The sequence below is a fragment of the Cherax quadricarinatus genome, chromosome 44, assembly GCF_038502225.1.
Source record: "Cherax quadricarinatus isolate ZL_2023a chromosome 44, ASM3850222v1, whole genome shotgun sequence".
NCBI classification, from domain to species: domain Eukaryota; kingdom Metazoa; phylum Arthropoda; class Malacostraca; order Decapoda; family Parastacidae; genus Cherax; species Cherax quadricarinatus.
The window spans coordinates 13,962,229-13,984,972 of NC_091335.1; the positions used below are offsets into that span (position 1 = coordinate 13,962,229).

The window sequence follows — 22,744 nt, forward strand, 5'->3', positions numbered from 1 at the left end:
GATCATTTCTGCTATTTTGTGCTCGATTTCAAGGTACTTGTCATCATGAAACCAATCAAAATCATCTCTAATTCTGTAATATATCTTCCATTCTATCAAATGAGACCAAGGAAATGAGAATAAAACCATGAATACCATACGAAAATACACTAGAAAGTCGGTGTTTTAAACCAAAACTGCAGTCAACGTTTTTTTTTTTCTCATTATGCACAGCGTGCTTCAGGATCTTTTTTATACTGCCCACACTGACCACACAAACCCATATGTAGGCCTGCCAGCTTTCTTCCATCAGATTTGAAGGCACTAGAATTTAGGTGTACAAGTACGTGACCGACCCTGGCTGCAATGACGTACTTGTACGTGACCGACCCTCAAAGGGTTAATAGAGTGCAATTTGTTATGGTGCATGCCCAACCACTGTTGTTGCCAACGGCCATGAAGACAGGCAGAGATGACTGGAAAATAATCTCTGAACGGAAACTGGAAGCTCGTACTGCTGACTGTGCAGCAGCATCCGCTTGTTCATTGCCCTGCACACCAACGTGTCCAGGAACCCAACAGAAAACATTTTTGTTTTTGCTAGCCACACAGTGAAACCATACTTGAATACAAAGAACTAATGGATGAGGGGAATCAAATTGTTTAATGGCTTGTAAGGCACTGAGGGAATCTGAAATGATCACAAATGTTGAGGATGGCACACAACTTGGCAGTAAAAATACTAGATGAGAATAACAAATGTTCTCAGACAACATCATCAGGGAACACTGCCATGAACCCAACACCATCAGAAGATTTAGAACCATCTGCATAAACAGCAATGGCATGAGCATGTGATTAGAAGTGATCAAGAAATAGACAGCAAGAAGCAGTTGTAGGTAGGAGAGCTTTGGTGCAGAGCAGTAGGGGAGAACAGACAAAAACTGTCAGAACCCCCCAGGGGGAAAGGAAAGAGGCAGACGCTAAATGAACATACGTATATATATCATAGGTAAGTTGATAGACAGCAACCACCCAGAGAGGTACTACTGTTCTGCCAAGTGAGTGTAAAACGAAAACCTGTAATTGTTTTACATGATGGTAGGATTGCTGGTGTCTTTTTTCTGTCTCATAAACATGCAAGATTTCAGGTATGTCTTGCTACTTCTACTTACACTTAGGTCACACTACACATACATGTACATGTTTATGTATACACACTTATCTGAGTTTTCTTTGATTTTATCTAATAGTTCTTGTTCTTATTGCTTTTCCTTTTATATCCATGGAGAAGTGGAATAAGAATCTTGCTTCAGTAAGCCATGTGTGTTGTAAAAGTCAACTAAAATGCCGGGAACAATGGGCGTGTAACCCCTTTTCCTGAATAGCCTACTAAAAAGAAAAAGAGGAAAACCATCAAAGTATTTTTTTTTTCAGGATTTTCTTTCTTTTTGGGTCACCCTGCCTCAGTGGGAGATGGCCAACTTGTTGGAAAAAAAAAATTAATATATATATATATATATATATATATATATATATATATATATATATATATAGAGGAAAGCAGAGGAGAGAGAGAGATTTTGGGAGATGTTAAGTGAATGTATAGGAGCCTTTGAACCAAGTGAGAGAGTAATTGTGGTAGGGGACCTGAATGCTAAAGTAGGAGAAACTTTTAGAGAGGGTGTGGTAGGTAAGTTTGGGGTGCCAGGTGTAAATGATAATGGGAGCCCTTTGATTGAACTTTGTATAGAAAGGGGTTTAGTTATAGGTAATACATATTTTAAGAAAAAGAGGATAAATAAGTATACACGATATGATGTAGGGCGAAATGACAGTAGTTTGTTGGATTATGTATTGGTAGATAAAAGACTGTTGAGTAGACTTCAGGATGTACATGTTTATAGAGGGGCCACAGATATATCAGATCACTTTCTAGTTGTAGCTACACTGAGAGTAAAAGGTAGATGGGATACAAGGAGAATAGAAGCATCAGGGAAGAGAGAGGTGAAGGTTTATAAACTAAAAGAGGAGGCAGTTAGGGTAAGATATAAACAGCTATTGGAGGATAGATGGGCTAATGAGAGCATAGGCAATGGGGTCGAAGAGGTATGGGGTAGGTTTAAAAATGTAGTGTTAGAGTGTTCAGCAGAAGTTTGTGGTTACAGGAAAGTGGGTGCAGGAGGGAAGAGGAGCGATTGGTGGAATGATGATGTAAAGAGAGTAGTAAGGGAGAAAAAGTTAGCATATGAGAAGTTTTTACAAAGTAGAAGTGATGCAAGGAGGGAAGAGTATATGGAGAAAAAGAGAGAGGTTAAGAGAGTGGTGAAGCAATGTAAAAAGAGAGCAAATGAGAGAGTGGGTGAGATGTTATCAACAAATTTTGTTGAAAATAAGAAAAAGTTTTGGAGTGAGATTAACAAGTTAAGAAAGCCTAGAGAACAAATGGATTTGTCAGTTAAAAATAGGAGAGGAGAGTTATTAAATGGAGAGTTAGAGGTATTGGGAAGATGGAGGGAATATTTTGAGGAATTGTTAAATGTTGATGAAGATAGGGAAGCTGTGATTTCGTGTATAGGGCAAGGAGGAATAACATCTTGTAGGAGTGAGGAAGAGCCAGTTGTGAGTGTGGGGGAAGTTCGTGAGGCAGTAGGTAAAATGAAAGGGGGTAAGGCAGCCGGGATTGATGGGATAAAGATAGAAATGTTAAAAGCAGGTGGGGATATAGTTTTGGAGTGGTTGGTGCAATTATTTAATAAATGTATGGAAGAGGGTAAGGTACCTAGTGATTGGCAGATAGCATGCATAGTTCCTTTGTATAAAGGCAAAGGGGATAAAAGAGAGTGCAAAAATTATAGGGGGATAAGTCTGTTGAGTATACCTGGTAAAGTGTATGGTAGAGTTATTATTGAAAGAATTAAGAGTAAGACGGAGAATAGGATAGCAGATGAACAAGGAGGCTTTAGGAAAGGTACCGGGTGTGTGGACCAGGTGTTTACAGTGAAACATATACACAGTGAAACAGTATTTAGATAAGGCTAAAGAGGTCTTTGTGGCATTTATGGATTTGGAAAAGGCGTATGACAGGGTGGATAGGGGGGCAATGTGGCAGATGTTGCAAGTGTATGGTGTAGGAGGTAGGTTACTGAAAGCAGTGAAGAGTTTTTACGAGGATAGTGAGGCTCAAGTTAGAGTATGTAGGAAAGAGGGAAATTATTTCCCAGTAAAAGTAGGCCTTAGACAAGGATGTGTGATGTCACCGTGGTTGTTTAATATATTTATAGATGGGGTTGTAAGAGAAGTAAATGCGAGGGTCTTGGCAAGAGGCGTGGAGTTAAAAGATAAAGAATCACACACAAAGTGGGAGTTGTCACAGCTGCTCTTTGCTGATGACACTGTGCTTTTGGGAGATTCTGAAGAGAAGCTGCAGACATTGGTGGATGAATTTGGTAGGGTGTGCAAAAGAAGAAAATTAAAGGTGAATACAGGAAAGAGTAAGGTTATGAGGATAACAAAAAGATTAGGTGATGAAAGATTGAATATCAGAGTGGAGGGAGAGAGTATGGAGGAGGTGAACGTATTCAGATATTTGGGAGTGGACGTGTCAGCGGATGGGTCTATGAAAGATGAGGTGAATCATAGAATTGATGAGGGAAAAAGAGTGAGTGGTGCACTTAGGAGTCTGTGGAGACAAAGAACTTTGTCCTTGGAGGCAAAGAGGGGAATGTATGAGAGTATAGTTTTACCAACGCTCTTATATGGGTGTGAAGCGTGGGTGATGAATGTTGCAGCGAGGAGAAGGCTGGAGGCAGTGGAGATGTCATGTCTGAGGGCAATGTGTGGTGTGAATATAATGCAGAGAATTCGTAGTTTGGAAGTTAGGAGGAGGTGCGGGATTACCAAAACTGTTGTCCAGAGGGCTGAGGAAGGGTTGTTGAGGTGGTTCGGACATGTAGAGAGAATGGAGCGAAACAGAATGACTTCAAGAGTGTATCAGTCTGTAGTGGAAGGAAGGCGGGGTAGGGGTCGGCCTAGGAAGGGTTGGAGGGAGGGGGTAAAGGAGGTTTTGTGTGCGAGGGGCTTGGACTTCCAGCAGGCATGCGTGAGCGTGTTTGATAGGAGTGAATGGAGACAAATTGTTTTTAATACTTGACGTGCTGTTGGAGTGTGAGCAAAGTAACATTTATGAAGGGATTCAGGGAAACCGGCAGGCCGGACTTGAGTCCTGGAGATGGGAAGTACAGTGCCTGCACTCTGAAGGAGGGGTGTTAATGTTGCAGTTTAAAAACTGTAGTGTAAAGCACCCTTCTGGCAAGACAGTGATGGAGTGAATGATGGTGAAAGTTTTTCTTTTTCGGGCCACCCTGCCTTGGTGGGAATCGGCCAGTGTGATAATAAAAAAAAAAAAAATAAATATATATATATATATATATATATATATATATATATATATATATATATATATATATATATATATATATATATATATATATATATATATATATATATACGCACACACACACACCTATAATATATATATATTATAGGTACGTAGGTTGGTAAACAGCAACCACCCAGGGAAGTACTACCGTCCTACCAAGTGAGTGTAAAACGGAAGCCTGTATTTTTTTACATGATGGCAGGATTGCCGGTGTCTTTTTTCTGTCTCATGAACATGCAAGATTGCAGGTACATCTTGCTACTTCTACTTATACTTAGGTCACACTACACATGCAGGTAAATGTTTATGTATACACACTCGTCTGAGTTTTCTTTGATTTTATCTTAATAGTTATTGTTCTCGTTGATTTTCTTTTCATATCCATGGGGAAGTGGAATAAGAATCTTTCTTCCATAAGCCATGTAGGTTGTAAAAGTCAACTAAAATGCCAGGAGCAATTGGCTAGTAACCCTTTTTCCTGTATAACTTCCTAAAAAAAGAAAAAGAAGAAAACTGTCAAAGTGGGATGTTTGAATGTGCGTGAATATTGTGTGAATAAGAAAGATATGATTGTGGATGTTATGAGTGAAAAGAAGCTGAATGTCCTGGCTTTAGTGACACAAAGCTGAAGGGGGTGGGAGAGTTTCAGTGGGGAGAATTAAATGGGATTAGGTCAGGGGTTTCTAATAGAGTTAGAGCTAAGGAAGGAGAAGGAATAATGTTGAAGGATAAGTTATGGCAGGAAAAGAGGAAATATAAATGTATAAATTCAAGGATTATGTGGAGTAAAATAAGGGTAGGATGTGAAAAGTTGGTTATAGTAAATGTTTATGAACCTGGAGAAGAGAGATATGTGGAGGACAGAGAGATTTTGGGAAATGTTGAATGAGTGCATGTTATACAGAATACATAATAATAATGACACTGTCCTTTTAGCCTACCATATTGTCTGAAAGAAATGTATGTGCAATAATTCAGGAACCTTAAGTTTAATCTCTAACTGGTTTAAGGATGAAAAAACTGTTATTTCTCAAAATGTGGTATTGTTCCAAAGAAGGTAACAGGGGCCGCTACAAAGTAGCAGGTGTGAGCATCACTTCCAGTAAGATTTGATGAACCAAAATATGTACATCCTCCCAAACTGTCCTGCCAGCTCTCTTATCCTTTACCATACCATCAGATGAGGTAATAAAGCAAATTCTTTCAGATGATCTGTTGTAGATCTCGCTCGTCCTCATGGAGGAACTAATGCTTCATAGTAATGATGATATTCGGGCCCAACTTAGAGAAAAAAAATCTGGATGATTCTAACAAAGAAAATAAGAAATTAGCTAGTGAGGGTCCCTTGTAATCCCATAGTTCTCAGTTTTCATATAAGTCTAATAATAATTAAAATGAGCACTCCTCTGTGAAAGAGAAAGCTAGGAGCCCTGTGTTCACAACCAAAGATCTCTGAACCCAGCTGCTCAGAAGTCAGGTACATGGCCTAGGACACCTAATAAGCAGCCACATCCTATCATTTGCCATCAGTATAACCACAAACATCATGTGTGTCAATACTGTAAAAGAGTGAAGAAGCAGAAGCTAAGGGCTTCTGTCTCCTGGTATAGCAGAAGCATTCAAAATAAATTGTACACTATTCACTTACTGTCACCAGTTAGTGGAATGGTTTATCTTAGTGTACTGTACATAAAACCCTTATTTATGGTAAAGTGCTAATCACTCTAAGCAATAATCTGAGAAGCACAGGAGGTAGACACTTTTAGGGGCTCAGGTTGCTTGCAGTGTTTATTAGCCCTGGTACACTACACATGTTTAAGAATACTACTTATACAGGGGTAGATGCTGCTTTATTGGGGTACGGTGGTGTTATTGATGTGGTTCCTACACACATGGTACATGTGTATGTGAAGTTGGGTTTAGTGTTTGGATTTATTTGTGTGTGCAACTCTGGCAGTATCCATTATGAGAAAGCACCACGTCTTCTAGGAAAAGATGTACAGTAGGTCTCGACTTACAAGGTTCCAACTCATGATATTCTGCTTTTACAACACTGACACTCTGGAACCAGTTATTGACTTACAAACCTAAACTTGCTCTTCGGATATGCCAAACTAATTATGATTTATTTTTTATTTTCTTTTTTACCAAATGCATTTATAATCTGTGTAAGTCATTTTATGGAAAAAGTCACACAAATGCAGTATAATGCAATCCTAGAAAAGCTGTATATATATATAAAGGGAGCATAGTGACATGAAGTGTCAGGTGAGGAATGTTGAAGCTAACTTCTTGGGTAGGCTAATGGCAGGTTGGACAAATATATAGCTGAGAAGAGGTTGGATTTGAGAAGACCTACCCAGTATGGCCAGATGGCTTACTGGTATGACCTATTGCTATGTAGGATAACAATGAAGAGGTTTCCTGGCAAGATGTTCAGTTATGTTGTAGAAGTCATTGTACTGGCAGAAATTGTTTGATATGCCAAATGCAGATGAGTGATGATACTAAGATCGTATGTCTCTGAATGTCTTCTTCCTTGGCAATGAATTGTGCATCTCTGTAATTATTAAATGGCTGTGGGAGTTTCAGTGTAAAACACAGTTGCTCTTCAAGTTGTTCATTCTGATGGCATATTGGTTTTCAGAAAAATGTGTTTGGAGGTCTCTAGATGTTTCATACATGAATACAGTATCTGACTGCAATTATTGCAAAGGATTGTCTGTATTCCTTCAGAGGACTGAAGCTACTGGTGTCCCTTACTGGTGGTATCTTTGAGTGTAGTGGGTGCAGTGGAAGATGCTTAGAATTCAGTGTTGGAAAGATTTTTGGAGACATGGAGTAGGTACCTGGAGATTACCTGGGGAGAGTTTTGGGGGTCAATGCCCCTGCAGCCCAGTCTGAGACCAGTCCTCGTGGTAGATCAGGGTATGACCAACCAGGCTGTTACTGCTGGCCACATGTAGGTAGGGAGAACTATGAATGTTTTTTGGTGGTATCACATCTAGGTGAGTTGATGTTATATGCAATCTCTAATGAAGAGACGAGGACAGTGAAGCTTCGAAAGTACATGTTTATTAAAAGAGTATTCTTCAACGAATTCATTCCTGAGATATGGAGGGCACATAGGAAGAAGTGTATGATTATGCAACGTTTAGTTTTGGTATTGTAGTATGAATAGAAGTGAGTAGAAGCTCATGGTCAGCTTTACAGAGAAGAATACTGAGGAAATCAAGAGCAGTGTTGACTTCTTCTTCGAGCATAAACTGGATTGAGGACTCAACCTGGTTGAGCTTGTGTTGGAATGAAGGGACATTAAATCATCTAAGAATTATGATAAGTACGGTGGAACCCCGAATATTGGCTGTAATCCGTTCCAGAAGGTTGACCTAAATTCGAAAAGGCCTAAATTCAAAGCAATATTTCCTATAACAATTAATGAAAATACAATTAATCCATTCCAGACACCCAAAAATCTTAACAAAAAATACATTTTTTAAAGATTAATTATAGTTTTACATACACAAAACAGTGAGAACTAAATAAGAACTAAATAAAATAAATACATGAACATTTAAATTACTATTACATACCTTTATTGAAGACTCCTGTTGGCTTATAGAAGACAGGGAGGAGGAGGAGAGACGGAGGACTGATTACTGATTGGAAAGGGAATCCCCCTCCATAAGGACTTCAATTATCAAAGCCCTCTCTGGGGTTACTTCCCTCCCTCCCTGCTACACTCCCTGCTACACTCCCTCCCTCTATGCTACATTTCCTGCCTGCCTGTTATACTCCCTGCCTCCTTTCCACACTCCCTGTTTCCCTGCTAGACTCCCTGCCTCCCTGCTACACTCCCTCCTTCCATGTTACACTCCCTCCCTACATGCTACACTCCCTGCCTTTCTCCACATCTTCCACTGTTTATGATCTCTTTTTCGTTAACATGTTTATCCCTTTTGCCACATCAACTTCCTTGATTTGTTCTTTCTTTGCCAGGATAGAAGTGACTGTTGATTTGTTTTTGCCATACATCTGGCAAACTGGAGCACACGTACATCACTCGTATTTTTCTACAATTTCTTTCTTCAATTTTATTGTGTTTCTCACTTTCTTTACCAAAGAGCTGGCACTAGGAACTTTCTTTGGGCCCATGTTGGCTTATTTCATAGTCGCATTTAATAAACAAGCACAAAACCAATGGATTTTAAGGAAATGTTTGGATAAATGCATGGAGTATGTGCTCATTCTCCAAGAAACACAGGAGACTGACTCATATATACGTCGCATCCCGGCGGGAGGTGGGCATCTAATACGGCCGATTTGCGAGGCACCAGCCAAAATATGGAGCAAAATTTTGGCCCCAAAAAATGGCCTAAATACGATTCAGCCAATAAATGCAGCGGCCGATATTTGGGGTTCCACTATATGTTATTAACATTATGGAGCAAGGTGACTGGAAGGGAACAACAGAAGAAAGCTGCTCATCTTCAAGCTGTTTCATATATAGATTTGCCAGTGCAGCACTAAGTGTGGAACCAATTGGAAGTCAAAAAGTATATACAGTGGACCCCCGCATAACAATGGCATCACATAGCGATTTTTCCGCATAACGATTACTTTTATCGCAAAATTTTTGCCGCACATACCGATTAAAAACCCGCTTACCGATTTTCGTCCGAGACGCGTCCAATGTGCCCTCAGCCAGCCTCACATGTGCCGCCCCGTCCCATTGTTTACCAGCCAGCCTCCGCGGTAACATCCAAGCATACACTCGGAATATTTCGTATTATTACAGTATTTTCGGTGCTGTTTCTGGAAAATAAGTGACCATGGGCCCCAAGAAAGCTTCTAGTGCCAACCCTACACCTCAAAGGGTAAGAATTACTATAGAGATGAAGAAAGAGATAATTGATAAGTATGAAAGTGGAGTGCGTATAGCCGACCTAGTCAAGCTGTACAAGAAACCCCAATCAACCATCGCTACTATTGTGGGCACCAGAAAGACAATCAAGGAAGCTGTTCTTGCCAAAGGTTCAACAGTGTTTTCGAAACAAAGATCGCAAGTGATGGAAGATGTTGAGAGACTCTTATTGGTGTGGATAAATGAAAAACAGATAGCAGGAGATAGCGTCTCTCAAGCGATCATATGTGAAAAGGCTAGGAAGTTGCATGAGGATTTAATTAAAAAAATGCCTGCAACTAGTGATGATGTGAGTGAATTTAAGGCCAGCAAAGGTTGGTTTGAGAGATTTAAGAAGCGTAGTGGCATCCATAGTGTGATAAGGCATGGTGAGGCTGCCAGTTCGGACCACAAAGCGGCTGAAAAATATGTGCAGGAATTCAAGGAGTACATAGAAACTGAAGGACTGAAACCTGAACAAGTGTTTAATTGTGATGAAACAGGCCTGTTCTGGAAGAAAATGCCAAGCAGGACCTACATTACTCAGGAGGAAAAGGCACTCCCAGGACATAAGCCTATGAAAGACAGGCTTACTTTGTTGATGTGTGCCAATGCTACTGGTGATTGCAAAGTGAAGCCTTTATTAGTGTATCACTCTGAAACTCCCAGAGCGTTCAGGCAAAAGAATGTCCTCAAGGATAATTTGTGTGTGCTGTGGAGGGCAAACAGTAAGGCATGGGTCACTAGGGAATTTTTCTATAACTGGTTACACCATGCATTTGCCCCCAATGTGAAAAATTACCTAACTGAAAAGAAATTAGAACTTAAGTGCCTCCTGGTGTTAGACAATGCCCCTGGTCATCCTACAGACGTGGCAGAGCGACTTTATGGGGACATGAGCTTCATTAAGGTGAAGTTTTTGCCTCCTAATACCACTCCTCTCCTGCAGCCCATGGACCAGCAGGTTATTTCCAACTTCAAGAAACTGTACACAAAAGCTCTGTTTGAAAGGTGCTTTGTAATGACCTCAGAAACTCAACTGACTCTAAGAGAGTTTTGGAGAGATCACTTTAATATCCTCAATTGTGTAAACCTTATAGGTAAGGCTTGGGAGGAAGTGACAAAGAGGACCTTGAACTCTGCTTGGAAGAAACTGTGGCCAGAATGTGTAGACAAAAGGGATTTTGAAGGGTTTGAGGCTAACCCTGAGAATCCTGTGCCAGTTGAGGAATCCATTGTGGCATTGGGAAAGTCCTTGGGGTTGGAGGTTAGTGGGGAGGATGTGGAAGAGTTGGTGGAGGAGGACAATGAAGAACTAACCACTGATGAGCTGATAGATCAACTTCAAGAGCAAGAGGCCAGACCTGAGGAAACTGGTTCAGAGGAGGGGAGAGAGAAATTGAAGAAGTTGCCTACTACAAAGATAAAGGAAATCTGTGCTAAGTGGCTTGAAGTGCAAACCTTCATGGATGAAAATCACCCTCACACAGCTATTGCAAGCCGTGCTGGTGATTATTACACTGACAATGTTGTGAAACACTTTAGGCAAGTCATAAAGGAACGAGAGGTACAGGCCACTATGGACAGATATCTTGTGCGAAAGAAGTCCAGTGACTCTGAAGCTGGCCCTAGTGGCATTAAAAGAAGAAGGGAAGTAACCCCAGAAAAGGACTTACTACCTCAAGTCCTAATGGAAGGGGATTCCCCTTCTAAACACTAACACACTCTCTCCCCTCCTCCCATCCCATCAATCATCACCAGATCTTCAATAAAAGTAAGTGTCATTTAATTGTGCATGCCTTTTTCAGTTTGTGTGTATTAAAATTAACATTTCATGTGGTAAAAAAAAATTTTTTTCATACTTTTGGGCGTCTTGCACGGATTAATTTTATTTCCATTATTTCTTATGGGGAAAATTCATTCGCATAACGATTATTTCGCATAACGATGAGCCCTCTTGCACGGATTAAAATCGTTAACCGGGGGTCCACTGTACTATATTGAAAAAGATAATTTTCAAAGGAGAAACATGTAAAACCAACACAAAGTTTAACCCTTTGACTGTTTCAGGCTCCTTTCTGAAACTGTCATTCTGTCGCTAAATTTTTGAAAACAAAAAGAAAAAAAAAAAATGAAATGATAGAGAATCTTTTCCCGATGGTAATGACACCAAAAGTTCGAAATTTGGTCGAAAAATCATGGAATTACTCTCCCGCAAAGTTAGCGGTCTCGGCGACATATGCGTATCGGCGATTTCGCCGACTTTGAGCCCTATTTTCAGCCAATTCCGTTGTTCCAGTTGACCAAACTCATAGCTATTTCTTTAGAACTCCATTTTATCTATCAGCTGAGTACAAGAAACCTCCCATTTACCAATAAGGACTACCCAATATTGTGGTCAGAAATTGGCAATTTGGCCAATTTCACGCAAACTAAAAAAGATGCCAATTTCAAAATAGGGTCCAGAATAAACAAGGTAGACATTCTTGGCACTAAAATAACATATCCACTGTTCATTAGTCACATCTCTAGGCCCCTCTTATATTATTATTGCTTTCTATTTTGATTTTTTATTCATACAAAAAAATACAAAATTTACAGTTATGCAGACTTCTGCATTATTGTAAAAATGGTATAAATAATATCAGTGCGCTAGTGAAAGAATATTAGACTCCCCAGTTGATGTGTATTGGACGTGTGGTGTGATTTGTTTACTCCTGAACATTGGTAAAAATCGAACATTTCCGCTACTTTGAGCTCAGTTTCAAGGTCGTTTTCATCGTCAAAGTAATGAAAATCATCTCTATTTCTGTAATATGTTTTCCATTTTATCACCTAAGACCATGAAAACGCAAATACATCGATAAATACTATATGATAATACACCTCAAAGTCAGTGTTTTAATCCAAAAAAACAATCAGTTTTTTTTTTCTCATTACGCACTGTGTGCTGCAGGATTTTTTTATGTGGTGCACACTGACCACACAGACCCATTCTCTCACATGTGGGCCTACCAGCTTTCTTCCGCTTGATTTGAAGCCGCTAGAATTATTGAGTATATATACGTCTGAAACACTGGCTCGTAAGACGTATATATACGACCAAAACAGTCAAAGGGTTAACAGGGCTTATAAAATTGCTAGCTGGAACAGAAAGGGATGAGGAAGTCGTCAATTTTTTGATGCAGGAGATAAATGGCTTGTGCCATGGACACCTTGCTAAACAGGGTTGTCATGTCTAGGCTGGAGAGTTTCTTGGTCCTGATGTTGATGTTTTGGATGCAGTTGACAAAATCACCAGATTGTATAAGATGTGCTCAATTGATTGTTCCCAAGAGTTTTTGATAGGTGTTTTGCTAGAATCCCTGGGAGTTGGCGGAGGGCACTACCTATTCTAGAGGATCTGTTTGTGACTTGATAAAATCCAGTCTGGACAAAACACTATCAATAAAGGATTGCATTATACTGCAGTTGTGTCTCCTTTTTTCATCGTGCTGATATTTTATTTCACTTGTCTCTAATATGCCCTTTCATGTTGTGAACAGAGAGCTTACCTTTGTTTAGTGGGATTTGTTTGACAACTATAGATTTAATATTCACAATTTTCTTAAGGCTGAACTGTTAATATTTTATCTCATTTTTACAAAATGCAGTCATGCCTTGTGTATGTTTATTTTAAGCATGTACAGACAGCTTGCATTTGTTTGGTTAAGACAGGTCAACAACTATAGATATAATACTGCAATCAGGATTATCTTAAGAACAAATTACACGTACAGTATTATTTTTTTCAGTTAGTTTTTTGAAACGAGTCAACAATATCTGCTAAAACATACCCTAACTGGAGAGTGTACAAAGAACTTTCATGGCACACATAGGTACGTTAAGGCACCTAAATTACTGAAAACGGTTGCAGTCCCCTGATTTGTATTCCCTGGAATGCAGGTGGGAGAGATACATGAAAATATACACTTGGAAAATCCTAGAGGGATTAGTATCAAATTTGCACACAAAAATCACTCCCTATGAAAGCAAAAGACTTGGCAGGAGATGCAACATTTCCCCAATGAAAAGCAGAGGCACCACGAGTACACTGAGAGACAACACAATAAATGTCCAGGGCCCAAGACTGTTCAACTGCCTCCCAGCATACATAAGGGGGATTACCAATAGACCCCTGGCTGTCTTCAAGCAGGCACTGGACAGGCACCTAAAGTCAGTACCTGACCAGCCGGGCTGTGGTTCGTACGTCAGTTTGCATGTGGCCAGCAGTAACAGCCTGGTTGATCAGACCCTGATCCACCACATGGTCTGGTCTTAGACCGAGCCACGGGGGCGTTGACCCCCGAAACCTTCTCCAGGTATACTCCAGGTAACTGACAATGCAACAAACAAAAACCAAAAAATTCATTTGTGACCATTTAAAAAATGTCAAAATCACAGAAAATAAATTAGAAACAAAATACTGGTTTAAAAAAAGACACAAAATAAAGCACAATACAGTGAACAATCGTAATTCACGCAGTTTCAAAAACTGTTACCAATGAAATGTGCAACTTATAACAGGGTGAAAAACATACGAGAAAAATAGGAATGTGCTCCTCGAACCTCCAAGAGAACTGTAACAATATTTTTTAATGTCATAATGTTTCAAAAAATAATAGTTTCTTAACTCTGGTGATATTATGACTAAATGGGGTGGAGAGGACGGCTGTGGTCCTACTGGGCTGAGGTTGATGTAATCCTGAAGATTGGGAATTTGGGATGTTAATGCAGCTTTATCATTTGATTGTTGCATTGGAGTGCTCAGGTATTCTGTCATATGCTGCTGGTCTGTTGTACTCTGCAATTGTTAATACAGCCCACTACACATTCTAAATTGGTTAAACCATCCAGCACTAATGTGTACTTGTTTCTGGGCTGTTCTTCCTCCTCACATACTGTTTTATAGTACGATGAGACTTTTTCCCCTAGTAATAAGGCCATTAAGTGGAACACTTTTCATTGTTTGTTTTTCATTCCACACATTTAGTAACCTTTCTGTTTTATGTAGCTGTCATGACCTACTCTTCATTCTTTACACTGTGTCACACTGAGGATTACTCATTGCACAAGCCTTTACCTTTGTCTCACTGTCTAGAATTGAAAAAATTGTTGATTATCTAACACCAAACACTCGTGCTCTCTCCATGATGCATGCATCACTCTTCAGTATCTCATTTACTTCTAATTTTTTTAAATATGCTTAGTTTCCTGCTTAATTTCTTCCTTGTTTCACCTGCTGGTGAAGCAGGTGACACTTCACTAGCAGGTGAAGTGTCACCAGCAGGAAGAATGATCTTGGTGAGGAAGTGGTGAAAGACAGGCTCCATACATAATTTTCAGAACAGGTACAACAGGGCCCACAAGGCTAAGAGGGAGTGAACCTGAAAAGTGACAAGTTAAGAGGTGGGACCTGGATCTAAGAATCAACCCCTGCAACTACGAATAAGTGAGTACAAATAGGCGAGTAAATTGCTCCTGGAGCTACAAACAGGTAATTACAAACAGGTCATTACACACACACAGAAACCTTAACAAAGAATTATTCCAGGTCCTTTATACAATACATGTTAGGCTCCTCTTGGAGTATGCAGCACCGGCATGGAACTCACTTGAGAATGCACATTAAGACACTGGAGAAACTCACACATAGCACACAAAACTCCTTGATCTAGGTAGATTAAGAAATTTATATGGATCTAAATCCTCTACTGTCTGTCTTTTCCATGTACTCTCTCTCTCTCTGAGACAATCCAGCTGCTGCTTGGCTTAACATATACGTACTGTCCTGTACAACATACTGTAGCTTTGTTCTCCTTATTAAACAATGTTTAATGTTATTTGTATGTGAAAAGGAGCAATACTGAATGTAAAATATTGCATAAAGATTCTTTATTAAATATATATAGAATATTTTGTTTCAAGAATGCATCTCCAATTACACCATGGGTGTTTATGAGAATACAAATTCAGGAGTTCTAAACAATCAACTTATCAACAGTTTCAGGATTGAATTAACATTATAAGTCGAGGACCTACTGTACTAGAGGAGGATGAATGTGTGGAGTCTCCAATTTGTGTAGACTCATTTCCTGGCCATTAGGCAAAGAGGCAAAATTATTTATGCCAGAACTTTTTTATCATCTCTGTAAATATTAATCAGATAGACAAGAGCACTGGAAACATGTAATTTTAATGATTCAGAGTTGGAAAATTTGAGTGATGAGAATAACCTTTGAGAAACTCATCATAACATTACCAAACTGGAATCTAAGCAACTCCAGTGCCAGACACGTAAGAGCATGCAAGATAAGGTCTTTTTTCATGACCTGAGGTTAAAGAAACTTGGATATTGATATGCCCCCATTCCCTCATTCCATTAGTGTTGCAAAGGAGGCAGCATCTGGTTTAGTGAAGTTTGGCAGCAAATGGCAGGACACTTTAATCATCTGTGTGCCACCTCTTGTGCCACTAGACTGTAAATAGTATTTTTGTTAAGGGCAATGGTGTACCTGAGTTGCCTCCCTTGCAAAGTGCTAGTAACAGGTTACAGATCATGTCTCCAACAATCACTGGTGTGATTTGTGAGGTTAAGGGCTGTACTTAGGTGCAGAATTTTTCTGAACCCACCTAACTATGGGTTGGTTCCACTGTCTGGAGTGTCTCAGTTGACGTCTGTGATGAACTGTTACGGAGTAATAGTCCCCTGACTTCACCTTTAGTGAGTAGGAGAAAACTAGCCACTCCATCATAAATCCCTAGCTGAATGAGCAAAGGGAATAGAGAAGAACCTAGAGTTGACCTCTGTTATCTTACTGTGGTAATTTTTAGCTGAATTGTAAAGCAAGGTCCCACACTAATACACAGATGTATTTAGGAATTTTGACCTGTAAAGGGCAGTTGTAATCATTTTGTATGGTAATGTGTCTTAACAAGAATGCTGCATACTGCATGTCAAGACATCATGGTTATGATCATGTCGAAATGGTCACCTAAACCAGACATAAGTTATGACAAAACACAATGGCATGAAACAATAATATAAAGCAAGGTTGACTGCTCTATTTAAAGGGCTGTTACATCCTTAATATCTCGAGCATGATCATCAGCTACACACCTTAATCACTTATATTTATTATTTATCAGCTCTGTTTTCTCTCTTCTAGATTTACACATAATTTTATCTGGTCTATACACTACAAAAGCTACCTTCAAAATGTATGTACTATATTCTTTTTTTTTTTTTTTTACCTTGCCCTCTTTAAGATATGCAGTACTACCACCTCCTAAGGAGTAATCCAAAACAATTGGCTAATATCCAGATACCTATTTACTGCTAAGAATAAAAGAGTCAAGGGTCTCTGATTTTGTAATTTTAAAAACATACAGTATCTGCCATTTAGTCGTACCTATTAATGAAGAAGACAAACAGTCCACAGATGACTGCTATGAATATTCTAATGAATCTATAATACTATACAGTACTACAGTATAATGTAAACAAATGGTGCTTCAAATGCTGGTGGGAAATTCTACACATGCCTTTCTTCTTGCTGTGTGAAAATGTCATGGCAAATCTAGATAGATCAACAGATTATCACCATACGAATGAACATTCTAGACTGTTACTCAAAACAGTGCATCAGAATATTAAACAACATCAATGAAGCTATGACTATGGATCTCATCTTAGATAATGTTCATTTGATTTCAGGTTCTTAGAACTATGCTATGCAGCAAGCTGAGAGCTTGTTGAAGTTATCATAGCCATCATTATGGGTCCATCTACTGGTGCATGGAAAACTTACCAGTTCGTCTTACTAATACTAACAATATGCTGCCTAGTTCTTTATTCTGGGTATCCTATTAGTTTTAAAGGATGAAATAATCAAGACTTAGGGTATAAAACACCTAATTTTTAGGTACTGCTAATATCTATATAACAGTAATGGATTATTCTTACTCTTTCGCACTCCACGAAGACAGATACACTGCAAAAATTCAATATCAATAATACAAAACTTATACCAAGAATATTACCCCTACTGATCTAATCTAAGCAGCAAAAGCAACATTTATACTTAGTGTTATACAACTAAAATTTCAGTTACAATCATAATTCTATAAATTTTTAAAATTTGAACATGGAAATCTACCTGGGAGTGAAATGCTTGAAACATTACAGCTGCTGCACACTACCTACAATATTCTATGATATAACTGTATTATGCTTGTAAAATGAATATTGAATGAGTAAACTATAAAAATGAAAGTTAAAGAATTTTTATTTATATAATTATGACTGACGTGTTTTTCAACTATATATAGGCCCTAATCATTTGAAATGGAAAATAGCAATCTCAATGGGGAATTTTCATTATTAAAGAATTAATTACATTTGCTTAATGGTGCTCAGATTTCTTACTTTGGAATTGTAGCATAAATAAATACCACATATGCTACATTTGTTTGGCAAAATGACTGTTGATTTATACGCCAAGTCCAGAGAGGCTCTGGCTTAAAAAGCATGACATGTACAAAATACTAAACCAAACAGAAAGAATAAACTTATACAAAGCAGTGCAATTAAAAGCTGTCACTGTGGTAAGGTGGACATATGAGATGCTATGTCATCTTGGATTGATATAAAGTAATAATACCTTGGAGCTGCAGGGAATAGTGATCAACTTTTTTTGTAAATTTTGTTAAAACAAACAAAAGCCTAAGAGTAACACACACACACACACAGTTTTATTGCAATCATTATAAATTAATGCCAGCAACCAATTAATGTGTTCAATTCATACTACTATAATATATTAACTATAACTCATATCTTTAACCCTTTCAGGGTTGCCAGGCCCTCTCCGAGACTTGTTCTCAGGGTCGCCAAATAAAAAAAAAAAAAAAAAAAATTCTTATAAAAAAATAGAATTTTTTCCCGATCATAATGACACCAAAAGTATGAAATTTGATGGAAAACTTATGGAATTATGCTCTCACGAAGTTAGCGGTCTCGACGATGTTTACGCATTGGCGATTTTGCCCACTTTGAGCCCTATTTTCAGCCAATTCCAGTGTACTAGTCGACAAAAATCGTAACTATTTCACTAGAACTCCAGTTTTTCTATCGAATGAGTACAAGAAACCACCCATTTACCGGTTTCAACTATCCAATAAAGTGGTCAGAATTTAGCAATTTTGCCAATTTCACACAAATTTCAAAAGATGCCAATTTCCGAATAGGGTCCAGAATAAACAAAAAAGACATTCCTGGCACTAAAATAACATTTCCTCTGTTCATTAGTCACGTCTCCAGGCCTCTGTTACATTCTTTCGCTTTCCACTTTGAATTTTTATTCTCACAAAAAATAGAAGATTTACTGTTATGCAGACTACTGCATTAGTGTAGAAATGGTATAAATAATATCAGCACACTTGTGAAAAAATATTAGACTCACCAGTTGACGAATATTGGACGCTTGGCATGATTTGTTTACTTTTGAACTTTGGTAAAAATCAAACATTTCTGCTAATTTGAGCTCAATTTCAAGGTACTTTTCATTGTCAAACCAGTCAAAATCATCTCAATTTCTGTAATATGTCTTCCGTTCTATAAAATGACACCAGGAAAACTAGAATACAAAAATAAATATCATACGAAAATACAGTGCAAAATCGCTGTTTTAATCCAAAAACACGGTCAGTTTTTTTTTTCTCATTACGCACCGTGCTGCAGGATTTTTTTATACTGCGCACACTGACCACATAGACCCATTCTTTCATATGCAGGCCTACCAGCTTTCTCTCACTAGATTTGAGGGCGCTAGAATATAGGTGTACTAGTACGTCAAAAACCCTGGGGCATAAGCTGTACTAGTACGTCCGAAACCCTGAAAGGATTAAAGCTATATGAAAATTTCTTTTTATCACAAGAAGCAGATAATGTAATGGCTTTCTTAACTTTCAACTACATAATGACCCAATACCTTAATAATTTTAATAGTCTTAGTACTGTACTTGATAATGCAATCTTCATACATCTTAGATGCTCTGCAGTGAGTATAGTGGACCCCCGGTTAACGAACTTTTTTAATTCCAGTAGTATGTTCAGGTGCCAGTACTGACCGAATTTTTTCCCATAAGGAATATTGTGAAGTAGATTAGTCCATTTCAGACCCCCAAACATACACGTACAAACGCACTTACATAAATACACTTACATAATTGGTCGCATTTGGAGGTGATCGTTAAGCGGGGGTCCACTGTATTTAAATAATTTAACCTTAACTCTTCTGTCAACACATTTAAAGGCATAATCTTAAGTCTGAGCTGAAATGCTTTGCATGACTATGGGTTTCTCTATGTTAGGCACCTAACCTATCTTAACTGATCTCTCTTATACAATTGTAACTACTGTACTTGGAAAGTAAACTTGTGTTCTTCTACAGTACAGCATTCTTGTTAACCAATTCCAATTTTTTGTCACAAATATATAGATTAGAATTGTTGTCAGTTTACTATTTTTTTTTTTTTAAGCAAGTCTGCCATCTCCCACCGAGGCAGGGTGACCCAGAAAAAAAGAAAATCCCCAAAAAAGAAAATACTTTCATCATCATTTAATACTTTCACCTCACTCACACATAATCACTGTTTTTGCAGAGTCACCCAGATACAACAGTTTAGAAGCATATATAAAGATATATAACATATCCCTCCAAACTGCCAATATCCCAAACCCCTCTTTTAAAGTGCGGACACTGTACTTCCCATTTCCAGTACTCAAGTCTGGCTATATAAAAATAACTGGTTTTCCTGAATCCATTCACTAAATATTACCCTGCTCACACTCCAGCAGATCATCAGGTCCCAAAAACCATTTGTTTCCATTCACTCCTATCTAACACATTCATGCACGCTTGCTGGAAGTCCAAGCCCCTCGCCCACAAAACCTCCTTTATCTCCTCCCTCCAACCTTTTCGAGGACAACCCCTACCCCGCCTTCCTTCTCCTACAGATTTATATGCTCTCCATGTCATTCTACTTTGATCCATTATTTCTAAATGACCGAACCACCTCAACAACCCCCCTTCAGCCCTCTGACTAATACTTTTAGTAACTCCACACCTCCTAATTTCTACACTCTGAATTTTCTACATAATATTTACACCACACATTGCCCTTAGACAGGACATCTGTACTGCCTCCAACCGCCTCCTTGCTGCAGCATTTACAACCCATGCTTCATAGATAACGTTTTTTGTCGCCATATACCTCAAAGCACCACTCTTTTTCCTTCATCAATTCTATGATTAACCTCATCCTTCATAAACCCATCTGCTGACACCTTAACTCTCAAATATCTGAAAACATTCACTTCTTCTGTACTCCTCTCTTCAATGTGATATCCAATTTTTCTTTATCTAAATCATTTGATACCCTCATCACCTTACTCTTATCTACATTCACCTTCAACTTTCTACCTTTACACATCCTCCCAAACTCATCCACTAACCTTTGCAACTTTTCTTTAGAATCTCCCAATAAATAAATACACACTTATTCAGATATTTTTCCAACTTCTTATTAACTGAACTACATTTTAATGAATTCTTATTGTTTATTCTTATTCTTAATATTTTTTATTTTTACTTTATTGGTCATCTCCTACCAAGGAAGAGTGACCCCCAAAAAGAAAACATATTCACCATCATCCATTCAATCATTGTTTTGCCAGAAGACTATTGACACTAAAATTCAGATGACCCTCTGACTGCAACATCCTCACCCTTCCTTCAGAGTGCAAGTATCGCCCTTCCCACCTCCAGGATTTAAGTCCAGCTAGCTGGTTTACCTAATTTCTTTTATTAATGTTACTTTGCTCACATTCCAACAGCATGTCAAGCATTAAAATTCACTTGTCTCAACTCACTCTGATCAACACCTCTCATACAAGCCTGCTAGATGCTGAAGCCCCTAACACTGGAAACCTGTTTTACCCCTTCTTTTAATTATTCCTGGGATGATCTCTCCTTTCACCCATGACTTATACACTCTTTGTTATCCTATCTCCTCATCCTTTCTAAATGCTCAAACAACTTCTCAGCCTTCTGAGTATACTCCTTGGTGACCTATACCATCTTGTATTGTCTACTCTATCAATTCTCTACAGAACATTACATTGCTCTTAAACCTGACAACCCCTACTACCTTCAGCCTCTTGGTGTAACATTCAAAGCCCCTGCCTCACATCCACGTAAGTGTTGGTACATTTTTTTATTTATTTATTTTTTTGCTTATAAATAAAGTACTTTGTTTCTGCAGGTTCCTCAACACACCACCTACCTTATTTTCCTCTTAGCTATTCTATGGTTCACTTTGTCTTTCATAGTCCCATCTGCTGACATGTCCACTCCTAAATATTTGAATGTATTCACTTCCTCTATACTCCTCAATATGATATTTAATCTTTATAGCCTTAACTTTTTATTACTATTATGACCTTCCTCTTGTCTATATTCAATTTAATTTCCTTCTTTTACATACCTCCAAAATTTATCCACTAATCTTTGCAACTTATCATCACGATATTCCAAAGAACTTTTATTATTATTATTATGATTACTATTATTGTATTATTTTTATACAATGTCCAAAACTATCTGTTAGTAAAATTAAGCTAAAATATGTCTGATCTTTTAACACTTCCTTTTTCTCTTATGCAATATTAATAATAATTAAATAATTAAAAGACAATAGGTAAATGGGTAAACTGGAAATACACTCACCATCCGTCTTCTCAATGCATTACTTTGACCTGGGAGCCCAAAGAAGCCACGAGGTATCACCATCTCAGGGTTGCTCTCTGGACGAGACTTTCCTAAAGCAGACAGTGAGGAAAGGTGGGCTGCATAGCCATCACTCAAAACCTGCAGCACAAAATTATATACATCTTTAAGCATATCAATGGCAATGTAATATCAGTTTCAATCACAAGGCCTATTAAAGAGCAACTCAATACAGTCTGCATTATGTTCCTGCAAACAATATTTTGTAAAATTCCATGCAATAATATATAAAACAAAAAATTTACATAATGTCTCTGAAGTAAATGCTTAAACCCTTTCAGGTTTAGGCTGTACTAGTATGGCTTACGCCCAGGGTTTTGACGTACTAGACGCCTAAATTCTAACCTCAAATCTAGTGAGAGAAAGCTGGTGGGCCTACATATGAAAGAATGAGTCTATGTGGTCAAATGCGAGTATAAAAAAATCCTGCAGGACACAGTGCGAATGAGAAAAAAAACTTTGACCGTGTTTCTGGATTAAAACAGTGACTTTGAACTGCATTTTCATATGGTATTTATGGTTGTATTCTAG

At 38.3% G+C, this 22,744-nt stretch overlaps 1 protein-coding gene across 1 annotated transcript in view; it reads right to left on the bottom strand.

Moving 5' to 3' along the window:
• Positions 1 to 22,744, bottom strand: part of rdgB (retinal degeneration B) — a 379,471-nt gene that overhangs the window by 13,239 nt on the left and 343,488 nt on the right. The window contains 1 exon segment of the mRNA XM_070093849.1: positions 22,150 to 22,294. Within this exon segment, the coding sequence (XP_069949950.1) occupies positions 22,150 to 22,294 (145 nt within the window).